Below are 13,168 nucleotides of genomic sequence, written 5' to 3' on the forward strand. Positions count from 1 at the left end.
CCCCCTCTGTTGTTGCCAAATCTTGGGGTTCACAGGGCTGTGGAGGGGAGGGGGCTGGACAGAGGCGGGGCCGGGCCACTTACTCTGGGTGCAGTCACAAGCCCCAAGCAGGGCTTTCTCGTCCTGACTGTAATCTGCAAAGAAGGAAAAGGGCAGTGAGAACATCCAGGCTTGTTCCTGGAAGAGCCCACCACACAGGGGCCTCGACTCTGGTTTAGACCGCAGTGGGGGAGACGGTGAGGCGGCCCAGGGGGCCCTTGCCCACTCAGCAGGGCACGTCCCGTGGCCCCAGCTGGCTGCAGCCTCCACCCTGCTCCATGCCAGGGCCCGTGCCCTCTAGCCCTTCAGCGGGTACTCGAGCAGCGCCTGGGTGAGTGAAGGACGCTAGTTTGGTCTTCTAGAAACTGGACTGTTGGAGTGCTTGAGAGCCCAGACCTGGGACACAGCAGGTCTGTGTTTGAATCCCAACGCCACCACGGGGTCTTTGGCTGAGCTGATTAACCTCTCTGAGTCTCAGTTTCCCCGCCTGTAAAATGGCCATGATAAGGTCTATGTCACGTAGTCACTGTATGAAAGATCGTTGACAGGTTCCAAAGGAGCATGCAATAAATGGTAGCAAAACCACCATCCTTTAAGTGTGTGGAAACTCTTAGGGCTCTCTGATGGGGTGGTGAGGAGATTAGAATGAAAAGAGGTCTTTCAAAGGGGGAAAGGATCAATGGCTAGCCTTTTCTTCTTCTCACCTATCAGGTGTCAGAGTCAACCCTTTAAGATTTCACGCTAGAGCCCAGCCTGACATGGTTTACGCAGCTTCTCTGGGAGAAAGTCAAGGCGTCCCACAAGGCGACCCTGTGAGTCTCACCAGCGCTGATGGTGGGAGAGCGCCTCATGTCCTGGAGGAGTTGGCGGACGACAGGGCTGGACCGGGGGTACAGCCCGTGGCGGCTGATCCCCAGGTGGAACTGGATCCAGCTGGCGTCAAGTTGGAGCTGTAGTGGCGAGTCCAGGGAGGTAAGGTTGAGCTGTTCTTGGTACATCTTGTGCCGCCTGAAAGAGCAGAGAGAGTTTTGTTCTGTTTCGGTTGGGCTACGAGAACGCAGAGACTTGCGAAAGCACCGTGTCTGGGCTCTCTATTCATTCTTTCATTCCTTCAGCAGCAGTATTAAGTGCCCACTGTGTACCCAGCCTTTTGCTCTGCTTAGGATACCATGGCGGGGGGTGGGGGGAGCAAAACGGGCACACGCCTTCCTTGCCCTCTGAGGGCTTACAATCTAGCGAGTACAACAGGTGCATGGTTACACAGTGTCATACACAAACACACAAATACCTAACTATAAGCCATGACAACCACGGCAGAGGAAAAGAGTAGATGATGACGAGTAAAATTGGGGACTTCCTATAACTGGGGATCTCGGGGAGGTGTTCTGGGCCTCTCCTGTGCACTTTTCCATGGAAGAAGTCTGTATGTTATATTTCCCCACTATTTTCTGACGTTTGGAGAGAAGGAAGTGAATGGAGGGCAAGGATCCCTTAAGTAGAGATAGATTAGACAATAGATTAAACGATGAGTCATATAGGAAAAGAAGAATTAATTAGCCATTTACTGTTGGCCCACTCAAGAGCCTTTTCTACCAGGGTACAAATAAAAACCAATGCCAGTGCCCTACGGAGGCCAAGAGTCTAGTTTGGGAGACAAGTTGTAGGTCTGTGAAATCATCGGAGCCAAAAAGAAGGCAGTTATAAGTTGACTGCTAGATATGTGGTTCAGACTACCCCCTCGCTCCCAATATTTTGGAGAAGGGAAAGACTGGTCAGAGGAAGACAATCGGGGAGGAAGGTGGACTTCAGCTGACTCGTAACGAATGGGGGGCGTTTGGATTGAATGGGGTATTACAGGGGTGCGCGAGGAGAGGCCGGCGGGCGACAGGTGTATCTAAGGATTAGAGAGGGAGGCATTATTTCGACAGATGGTTGAATAAAAAGGTGAAGGCTTCCATTTGGAAGGCAGAGCAAATTAGCATGATGTCACCTGGCGAGGAGACGCTGACTGCAGGGGAACGTGGGATTTTTGGGGGCAGGAAAATGGTGCTCCTCTATGTGCATATTTCTCAAGCTGATACCACACCTCTGAGGTCTGTGATGGGTTGGTGTGGGTTTTTAAAACATTTTTTTTGCTATGATTTTTGATTTCTGAATTCTGTCGTTGCGAATTCTGTTAAGAATAAAGCATCCGGTAATGTAGCCGAGTCAACACTGACTCACTGTTTTGTAAAAACATTTAATTACATATGAATTCATTTTGATTTCGGAGTTCTCCTTTTCGAGCCAACACATTTTCTTTGTTCAGGTCCTGCCGCGTTTGAAAAGCTTTTGTGTATTTTAGGCACTGTGTCCACATTGCTAATGAACCCTGACCCACTGTCTTAGCTCAGATGCCCAAATAAAATACCACTGACCGGGAGAGTCAACAGCAGGCATTTATTTTCGCACGCTTCTGGAGGCCGAAGTCCAAGATCAAAATGTGGCCACGTTTTGATTTCGCCTGCGCCCCCTCTCGCTTTCTCTCGGCCTCGGGGACGGCCTCCTTCTTTCTTCCTCACGTTGTCTTCTCTCTGTGTGCGAGCATCCCTCGCGTCTCCTGCTCTCATAAGGACACCAGCCCTATTGAATTAGGGCCCACTCTATGTAGGAATCTTGGGGGGGGGCGACACAAATCGGTCCACGGTACTTGCCCATTTACAATGTTTGCGGCCAGTCGCCAGGAAGGTCCATTCCAGAAGGCTTTCCTCAACCCCAGCCAGGAGGTCAGGAGAGAGAAGGGGTGCGGATGGCGAGGTAACTCTACATGGATGGAACTTCCTTTCTGGACACGTTTCTACCCATCTACAGAATTCAATTAGGCTCACATCCGTCAGGCAGAGCTATGCGTTTCCATTTTCTCCTTTATCAGCCTCTCCGGGGGGGCTAAGATAAGTACCTGGCGGCAGTGTGTGTATATTGGCCCCCTCTGGCCACCGTAACAAAATTCTGCAGACCAGGTGGCTTAGCCAACGGACGTCGGTTTCTTGCAGTTCTACAGGCTGGCAAGTCCAAGATTAAGGTATGGGCAGATTCAGTTCTTTTTTTAAGAAAATATTTATTTATTTATTTTGAGAGAGAGAGAGAGAGAGAGAGAGAGAGAGAGAGAGAGAGAGAACATGTAGGAGCAGGGGAGGGGCAGAGAGAGAGGAAGACAGGGAATCCCAAGCAGGCTCCACACTGTCAGGGCAGAGCCCATCGTGGGGCTCGAACTCATGAACCTTGAGGTTGTGACCTGAGCGGAAATCAAGAGTCAGCCACTTAACTGACCGAGGCACCCAGGCGCCCCCAGATTGAGCCCTGGATGAGGGTTTTTACTTCTTGACTTGCAGATGGCCACCCTCTCGCTGTGTCTTCACGTGGAGAGAGGGGAACCTCTCGTTCTCTTCTTGTAAGGATACTAATCCCGTCATGGGCCTCTACCCTCATGACCTCATCTAAACCTCATTGTTTTCCAAAGACCCCCACCTTCAAATACCATGGCCGTGGAAGTTAGGGCTTTGACATATGAATTTGGTGGTGGGGGTGGGTGGGTGCAGGGGACTCACAAGCATTCAGCCCATAAAAGTATGAGCTTCATTTCTCCACCCTTAACTCATCCGTAGGGCACACTTACTCGACATGCAAGGGAGAGCACACTCCCCATCTAAAGGGGACAGCTGCCATTAGGTTTCAGCTAACAGTAGTCATGTCTTGTCATTGTTCATTTATTTATTCATTCATCAAACATTTATTGACTGCTAGACACTGATCTACATACTGAAACTAAGGCTGTGTACAAAACAAAGCGTTTGTTGTCAGGAAACTTACATTTTCCTGAGAAATCTTTTATTCTGAGTTTTCAAGAGAAGCTAAGAATCCAGATATTTTTTTCTTTTTCTTTCTTTTTTTTTTTTTTTTTAGAGAGAGTGTGCACAAGCGAGTGGGGGAGAGAGAGAGAGAGAGAGAATCTTTTTTTTTTTTTTAAACGTTTATTTATTTTTGAGACAGAGCGAGACAGAGCATGAACAGGGGAGGGTCAGAGAGAGGGAGACACAGAATCCGAAACAGGCTCCAGGCTCTGAGCTGTCAGCACAGAGCCTGACGTGGGGCTTGAACTCACTGACCGCGAAATCATGACCTGAGCCTAAGTCGGTCGCTTAACCGACTGAGCCACCCAGGCGCCCCAAGACTATCTTAAGCAGGCTCTGCACTGTGGTGCCAAGCCTGATGCGGGGCTCCCTCTCATGATTCTGGGATCATGACCTGAGGTGGAAATCAAGAGTCAGACATTTAGCCGATTGAGCCACCCAAGTGCCCCTAAAAATCCAGATTCTGATCACAATGTATAATCTCCTTTTTAAAACATGTTGACTTAAGATTTAAAACATCCCCAGGGTGCCTGGGTGGCTCAGTCGGCTGAGCGTCCGACTTCAGCTCAGGTCATGATCTCGCCACTCGTGGGTTCGAGCCCCTCGTCGGGCTCTACGCTGACAGCTCAGAGCCTGGAGCCTGCTTCAGATTCTCTGTCTCCCTCTCTCTCTGCCCCTCCCCTGCTCATGCTCTCTCTCTCTCCTTCAAGATAAATAAACAGTTAAAAAAATTACAAAAAAATTTAAAACATCCTGTGTAGGCTGGGTATATGTAAAAAGGGAACGAAGCCCGTACTTGAAGAGACGCCCGCGCTCCCGCGTTCACTGTGGTTTTTATTCGCAAGGGACACGGAAGCAACTTCTATGCCTGTCAGTGGATAACTAGGTCAAGGGCGTGTGTTATATCTGCGCCACGGAATATTATTCAGCCTTAACAAAGAAGATCCTGCCCGTGGACGAACTTCTGGATGAGGCCCGGAGGACACTGTGCGAAGTGAAAGAAGCCGGACACAGGCAGGCGACACTGCGCGAGCTCAGTCATATCTGGAATTTAACACAGTCCAACTCATTCACTGCAGCAGAGAGGGTGGGAAGGTAGTTGCAGGGGCTGAGAGGAAGGAGCCCTGGGGAGAGCTTAGTCAAAGGCAACAAAGTTTCAGTTACAGGATGCGTTAAATTCTGCAGATTTAATACCCGGCAGTGTCACCACAGTTAAGGATACTCTAGTGCACGCTTGACATAGGCTAAGAATATCGATTTTAAGTGTTCTCGCTACGTGCGTGCACACACGCACACGCACACGCGCGCGCACACACACACAAGGTAACTGTGTAAGGTGATGGATAAGTTCATTGGCTGCATAGTGAATTATTTAACAATGTATTGAAATATGAAGCTCTGCACCTTACACACATATAGGCTTTGTCGATTACACCCCACTTGTTGATTACACCCCACTAAAGCTAGAACAACAACAGCAACAACAACAAAATAACAAAATAGCACCCCACCCGTGTTCAGTGCCCTTTGCCATTAAAGCAGATGCAGATGTGACCTGAGTCAGCGCAGGGTGGTTTTAAGACACCCTGTCCCCCCGGCCGTGTAGCTGTGGGGAAGTCCGAGCACAGAGCAGACAAGGCGAGGGAACTCTGTTATTTTAAGACTTTGGTCTGCAAGAGCAGAAGAGACAAAGACGGCTGAGACCTCTTGCCGGAGACAGCAAGCCGTTGGCAGCCATCCAGCCCGGGGTGCGGGGAGATGTGAGCCACTGTGATCGTTCTTCAACATGACCCGTGTCTTATGATTTATGACAATCAGGGGAAAGGACGCATTGTTGACCAGGGCTGTAGGCCTCCCGCCAACTTTTCCTTACGTTATTAACATTTATTTTTATTTTAGCGACTAGTCAGGCCAGACTCTGCGGCTCAATCTCAGTGGCCTGCTGGCCTCTCTTGGGAGTCTGGTGGAAAGATTGCACAGGCCGGAGCTAAGCTAGTCACCCCGAATCGGAGCAGCGCCCAGAGCAAGTTAGGAGGAAGAGCCTGGCCGAGGGGGGTCTGGGCACAGGGTCCGTGGGGTGGGGCGCTCCGGGCACAGGGTTGGGGGGGCGGGTTGCTCCGGGCACAGGGTTGGGGGGGCGGGGCGCTCCAAGCTGATGGGTTCCAGCCGCAGCAGCAGGCGAGGAGGCAGAGTCCAGAGAAGGAAAAACACATGTGGCAAATTGAGTGCAACTTCTGGACGAGGACAAATTCCTCTTTAAAGCATCCACGTTTACTGCTAGGTGGGGACAGTTGGCTCTCTGGCTTGTCATCCTGCCCTCACCAGAGCCAGTGCCATAGCCTGGGGAGAAGGTGGGGCGGGAAAGAAAGGGTATCCTTCCTACTGCTTTTTTGTTTGTTTTGAATGATTAAATTAGGGCTGTTAAGGGTAATATCTTTTCCTTTCTTCCTTCCTTCCTTCCTTCCGTTTATTTTTGAGAGAGAGAGATCATGAGCCAGGGAGGGGCAGACAGAGAGAGGGAGACAGAGAATCCGAAGCGGGCTCCAGGCTCGGAGCTGTCACCACGGAGCCCAACGCGGGGGCTCGAACCCACGAACCGCGAGATCGTGACCTGAGCCCAGCTGGCACTTAACCGACTGAGCCACCCAGGCGCCCCTTTTTTTTAACCCCAAAAGGCACACCGCCAGCCTGCACTCTGATCACGGTTGTCAGTGGCAAGCATGAAAGCGGTGAGCGTGGGGCGGGGTGAGGGGAAGGGGGGGTTACCTGCGTTCTTTCCTGTTTGTTACACTTAGAAAAAAAGGGATAGTCGTCTTCTAAAAAAAGCAGGTCAATCAATATGGCAAGAGTAAATCCCATTATGTTTTTGAAAAGATATAGCGCCTGGGTGGCTCAGTTGGTTAAGTGTCCCCCCCCTTGGTTTTTGGCTCAGGCCGTGATCTCAGGGTTCGTGAGTTCGAGCCCTGCGTTGGACAGCACGGAGCCTGCTTGGGATTCTCTCTCTCCCTCTTTCTCTGCTCAGTTTCTTTCTCTCAAAATAAATAAATAGACATTAAGAAAAAGGTGTGTGTGTGTGTATGTGAATGTGTGAATATGTGAGTGTGTATATGTCAGTGTGTGTATGTGTGTGTGAGTATGTGTGTGTGTGCATATGAGTGAGTATGAATACGTGAGTGTGAATATGTGTGTGCATATGTGTGTATGAGTGTGAGTGTGTATATGAGTGTATGTGAGTATATGTATGTGCGAGTGTGTATATGAGTGTGTATATGTGAGTATGTGAGTGTGTGTGAATATGTGAGTGTGAATGTGTGTGTGCATATGTGAGGGTGTATGAGTGTAAGTGTGTATGAGTGTATGTGAGTATATGTGTGTGCGAGTGTGTATGTGTGTGAGTGTGAGTGTATGTGTGTGCATATGTGAGTGTGTGTGTGTGAATGTGTGTGAGTGTGTGTGCGTGTGTGAGTGTGTGCGAGTGTGTATATGTGAGTGTGTGTATATGTGTGTATGTGTGTGTATATGTATATGAGTATCAGTATATGTGTGTGCATATGTGAGTGTGTATATGAGTGTGTATATGTGAGTGAGTATATGTGTGTGCGAGTGTGTATGTGAGTGTGAGTGTGTGAATGTGTGTGAATGTGTGCATATGTGAGTGTGTATGTGTGTATATGAGCATATGTGAGTATGTGTGTGTTGTATATGTGAGTGTATGTGAGTGTGTATATGTGTATGTGTCAGTATATGTGTGTGCGAGTGTGTATATGTGTGTATGTGAGTGTGTATATATGTGTGTATGTGAGTGTGAGTGTGTGTGTGTGTGTGTGTGTGCGCGCGTGTGTACATCTGCTTGTCTTGGTTGAGTACCTGGGTGCAGCCTCCATGCTTGGACTTTGCAGGCATCTGAATGGAACAAGTCCCGTCCTCTAGCAGCTCTGGGCTGGGGTCCCCCCATCTGCCCTTCGCGACACCTCCCTCCTGGGGTGTTGCGCACTCGCTCTGGTTTTGGCAAATGGGATCAGCTCCCCGCTATGCGGCCCCACACCGCAGAGGGCTGGAGCTCGGCCATCTCATCTAACCTCCAGGTTCCAGTCAGGGCTCTGGAATTCATTCCCCACGTCCACAATTATTAGGGACTTTTTTTGTTTTTACTGTAAACACAACCACTCCCTCAACCCCATCTTATACGTAGACAACAGGAGAGATGCTTTTCTCAATAATCTTCATTATTACTCAACATCCTTGCTTCATTTCCAGACTCAGAATTATTGGTTTGGTTGGTTGGTTGTGTTCTAATGTCTTATTTATTTTTGAGAGAGAGAGAGAGGGAGGGAGAGAGTGTGGGGTGAGGGGCAGAGAGAGAGGGAGACACAGAATCCGAAGCAGGCTCCAGGCTCTGAGATGTCAGCACAGAGCCCGACGTGGGGCTCGAACTCACGAACTGTGAGATCACGACCTGAGCCGAAGTCGGACGCTTAGCCGACTGAGCCACCGGGGTGCCCCTTAAATCTCTTCTGTAGAGACTTCCAAGGCTTTGATCCATTGTGACGGAAACCCTCACCCATGGAACTCCTTCAAGGGCCATCTCAAAAGCCCTTGACTCTTGCAAATAAAGAAGAAACACAAAAGCAAAACATGAGGCCTGTTTCGGGCGACAATAATGACAAAGGCAAAGCTCTCTCCCTGCTGGAATGAGGTGAGCGTGTCACAGAAGGGACATTAATAAGCACAGTGCAGCAGAGCGGGAGCTAATCAGGAGTGAAATAATAGAAAAGGACACAGAGTTTTGTGTCACAAAGACCTGGTTCTGCCTCCTACCAGCAGAGTGACCTTGAGGATAGGACTAGGTGCCATTGCTGTACTCACAGTACCTCCTCTGGGCCCATGACCCCCACAGGAGATACACGTTCTTCTCCCCAATTTGCTAATGGAAAGACTGAGGACAGGGCATGGCCTTAAAAATAAATTTAGGCCCTCTGAGCCTCAGTTTACCCATTGTGCAAAATGGGGATCCTGACACCTACCTCATTGTATCATAAGAAATTAACTGCAGTAATATGCAGCCACAGAGAAGGCTTCAAAGAATGGTTGCTCTTTTTAATTCTTATTCTTATTCTTACTGTTTACAAAGACTGGAGGTCAGGGGCGCCTGGGTGGCTCAGGCTGCTAAGCATCCAACTTCAGCTCAGGTCATGATCTCATGGTCCCCGTGAGATGTGGGTTTGATCCCCTCATCGGGCTCTCTGCTTTTAGTGCAGAGCCCCCTTCAGATGCTCTGTCTCCCTCTCTCTGCCCCTCCCCTGCTTTCGCTGTCTCTCTCCCCACCCCCTCCCCCCCAAAAAATAAACATTAAAAAAGCATAATAAAAAGACCGGTGATCAGGCGAATAAATTTTCAAAAATACGATTGCAGTGGGTAAGGAGAAACAACCAGCTTTGCAAGCCAGAGCAAAATCCTTGGAACGTCCCGCGAGCAAGGGAGTGACATCTAGGTCATCTGTTGCATTAGACACCTCCACGTGCAATGCTTTGGCACATCCTCGAGGTCAGGCATCATCCACGGGACCTCGGAATTCTTCTGCGGTCCCTTGGTAGGCACACCGAGCACTAGCTAAGGTAGCTCCGAGGCATTAGGGACAGAAGCTGGTTTTCACCTTTTGAGTGCACGGGCGGGTCTGGCCTGGGGACCCTGGGCTACACGGGAGCCTGGATTCCCATTTGCTTCTCGGCAGGTGACTGGCTGAGAGCACGTGGAGGGTGCCAACCTCCCTTGTTCCTCCTGGGATCCTGAGGGCACAGCTGCTGGGGTGCGGTATTAATTAGCCAGGTGCTGGGAGTGCGTCAGGCAAGGCGGGGAGACAGCTGTGCCTCCCAGGGTTCAGGAAGGATCCGGAAGGTGCTCAGCGGCTTGGGCGAACTCGCCAGACTCCCGGTCACTGACCACACGGCTTCAGGCCTGAAAAACCTCCCTGGTGCCTGAATTTCCGTGTTTGGGGGAAATGGGGAAAACAGAATTCACCACCTCTGCCCCCAAACAAGGCCTAGGTGCCTCTGTTACACTGACACAATCCCTGTGCACTGGGGTCCGGCCCCTTTGGAAGAATTGTGGCACCAAGCCGGGCAGGTATGCACACGACGATACTCTCTGCGGGCCACTCCGGTGCAGAAGCCAGCACGGTATCAGCAGGGGGAGTTGAGGCCCCTGTTTGTTCTCCAAAACCAAGGAGCAAGCTATCAGTCCCCAAGGTTACCAGGGGCAAAGCTCAGGCATCCGACTCCTTTCCCCTGCAAATCATTTCTCAATCCGGTAATTTTACCTCCACAACCTCTCGAATTTCCTTCTCTTCCTGCTCTGCCCTCACGCCTCTCACCTAGACCCTGGGATGTCCTCTTCCCTGATGCTTCTAACTCAGCCTCGGCCTCTGCCTCCTCTGCCCCCACAGCCAGACTGACTCACGGCCAGACCGACGGGAGAGCTCAGCTCCCAAGTTTGCATCTCCCTCCTACACACCCTCCGCTAGGTCCTCGCTGCCCACGACATCCAGTCCAGACCCCTTGCTCTTGCATTCTCCAAGATGGCCTCTCCTCCTGGTTTTGGACTTTCCCACCTTTCTGTCCTACCTGACTCCTGTGTTCAACGCTCCCAGACCTTCCTCCCGCCTCATGCTGTTCCTTCGTGTGGTACGCTTCCTTCCACATCTTTGTCTCAAGAATGCCTTCCCAGCCTTCTAGGCTAAACTCCCACGGAGCTTCCTCTTTGAGGCTCTCCTGGTCCAACCACCGGATATGATCTTTCTTTCTCGGACCCACAAATTTCCACACAACTCCCGTGTCTTCTACTGCTCTTGCCATATTCGGAGTAACGGTGATTTTGACCCATTTCTCACTCTTTCTAGCACATCGCAGACAGGGGCAATGTCTCGTTCGTCTCTGTCCCCCTTCCAAAACCCAACACAGCCCCCTGCCCGCAGAAGGCACCCGTGTTTACTACTGAAAGAAGTCAGAAGCTCTCAACCGACACATGCCATGGCTCGAGCCTACTTTTGGTGTCAGCGGGTTGCAAAACATTTCAGGGATTTGACGGTCTGTAATTCAAAACGAATCTGGTCTTTCCCCCCTTGCCCTCAGAGAAAACTTTCTGAAAACTTCTTGACGCTGGATCCTTAGCATTTGGCAGGTAAGAGGCGCTTCATAAACATCTGCTGAGTGAATGAATGTGCTGCTAATCTCACACACACTGAGCGCACCGCTCTGTAAGAACCACCTACTGTGTTCTTCTGGAAAGACAGTTAATAGAAACCACAAGCTTACTCGGGAGAAGCTGGTGTGCCTCCTTTTTGGATACCATATGTTTGCTATAGTATTAACATCTCCAGAGATCCTACTTGCCATCCTTCCTTCTTAATAACGGAGTCATCTTTGAAATTTCCCGGCTCTCTGGAGTCAGGACTGCCTAGACCGACCTTGGGAAATAACCCGTGTCCTTTCTGCCGAAATGACTAGTCTCCCCTTGGCATCTGGACACGCGTTCCCTTCGAAAAGCAAAACGTGGAGGCGCCAACCTCTCTCACGCATACCTGTTTCACTGTGCGCCATAGAATTTATATTTTGCTGAATTCGGGGGTTATGAGGCTGTTATGAGAAAGGACACTCCCTCTGCTTTAAAAGCTCACACTGAGGCCCCCTGCAGAGGAATCTGGTGGTAATCCATTAATTATTTTCTAACTACCTGAATCCCGGCTCGTTTCCTGGAGCTGTTCATTCCTGAGTAATTCTAGAAGGTGCTGTGCTACGGCCCCTGCTCCATCACCTAGGCTAGGACAGATGATCTTTGGGAGTTGGGGGAACCCTGGCTATCCGCACCCAGGATCCTGAATGGAGAGACGGAGGTGGCACTGCGGCTGTCAGGCACTCAGGCAAAATGCTCCCGGTTGGAAACTCAGGTTCATGGTCGCTAAGCCATAGCATCAGAAGAGAGACAGAGCAAGGCTGAAATACTCCAGAGTCACGTGGTTTCTTCCCAGCTAAGCTCTACGTTTCTTAAAAAAAAAAATTGTTTTTTAATGTTTATTTTTGAGAGACAGAGCGCAAGAGGGGGAGAGGCAGAGAGAGAGAGAGGCACAGAATCTGAAGCAGGCTCCGGGGTCCGAGCCGTCGGCACAGAGCCTGACGCGGGGCTCGAACTCATGGACCAGACCGCGAGATCATGACCTGAGCCGAAGTCGGACACTCAGCCAACCGACTGAGCTACCCAGGCCCCTCTATGTTTCTTAAAGACAAGGACCTGCCTTGGATTTCTTTTGCTTCCGTCTAAGTATTTGGCACTAAGCGCTCGGCACACAGGAAATGCTCTACAAATAACGATCCCAAGATGTTCGAACAAATTTCCCCACAGCAAAGATGCCATCAGCCTCTGAAACGCTAGCATCGAAGCTTGGTGGGGGGACCCTCTTGAAAGTGGGAACTACACTGGAGTTTGATCTCTGTTAGAACGGAACTCAGAAGGTTGGTTTTCCTCATCTTATGAATTTCCAAAAGCACTCTGGAGGAAAATTTTAAATGCATTATAGTGAGCCTTTGCGGGACTTGGCTTTCCACTTAAGTCTGTGCCCCTGCTTGATCCATATGTCTGTTTCAGTATCCTTATCCTTGACATTGGTCTTAGAAAGAACATTTCTTCTGAGTTGTTGATTGTGGTGGTGATGAGTGTGAAAAACGCTCCTTTGGACTGTTCTGTGTCTCCCGTGACCAAGAAGGATCCAGGTTTAGTGGGGCCTGACACGTAGGCATTTGGAGGACCATTTTTAGGAAAAAGAGCACAAAATCATGAATACCACGTTAGGCACGAGAGTGGCTATTTATTAAGAATAGGAAGAGATATCAACAAATTAAGAGTGCCTTGAGGATCCAGAACCCTTTCTTCCGAGATTCCATATTTACCTGGAAATGCGTCTGGATTGGGACCTGGCTCCCTCCATAGCTAGCTTTCCTCCAAACCTTCCAGCTCCCAGCACCCGCAGGGGAAGTCAGGGAGCCTGGGCTGACGCGTTATCAGCATCATGGTGAATCTGCCTCTGCCAGGCGAGTGCAACTCACAACCCAGAAATATTTACTGAGTTCCTAGCATGTCACTTTCAAGCACATTACCTTAGGGAAGTCTTTAGGGGCTCCATCCAACGGACCTTCCCCATCCTCCTAGCCCGCAGCTGAGTACGAGAACGTCAGCACAATAAATAGCAC

The 13,168-nt window shown here is 50.1% G+C and overlaps 1 protein-coding gene across 1 annotated transcript in view; it reads right to left on the minus strand.

The window, feature by feature from the left end:
* FAM20A (FAM20A golgi associated secretory pathway pseudokinase) overlaps positions 1-13,168 on the minus strand; it is a 50,443-nt gene that overhangs the window by 12,235 nt on the left and 25,040 nt on the right. Inside the window, exons 2-3 of the mRNA XM_060645592.3 lie at positions 863-1,047; positions 84-134 (exon numbers count right to left, since the gene is read on the minus strand). Of these exons, the coding sequence (XP_060501575.1) occupies positions 84-134; positions 863-1,047 (236 nt within the window). The remainder of the gene's footprint in view (positions 1-83; positions 135-862; positions 1,048-13,168) is intronic.

This window comes from Panthera onca, chromosome E1 (genome assembly GCF_046562875.1).
Source record: "Panthera onca isolate mPanOnc1 chromosome E1, mPanOnc1 haplotype 2, whole genome shotgun sequence".
In the NCBI taxonomy this organism is placed as follows: Eukaryota; Metazoa; Chordata; class Mammalia; order Carnivora; family Felidae; genus Panthera; species Panthera onca.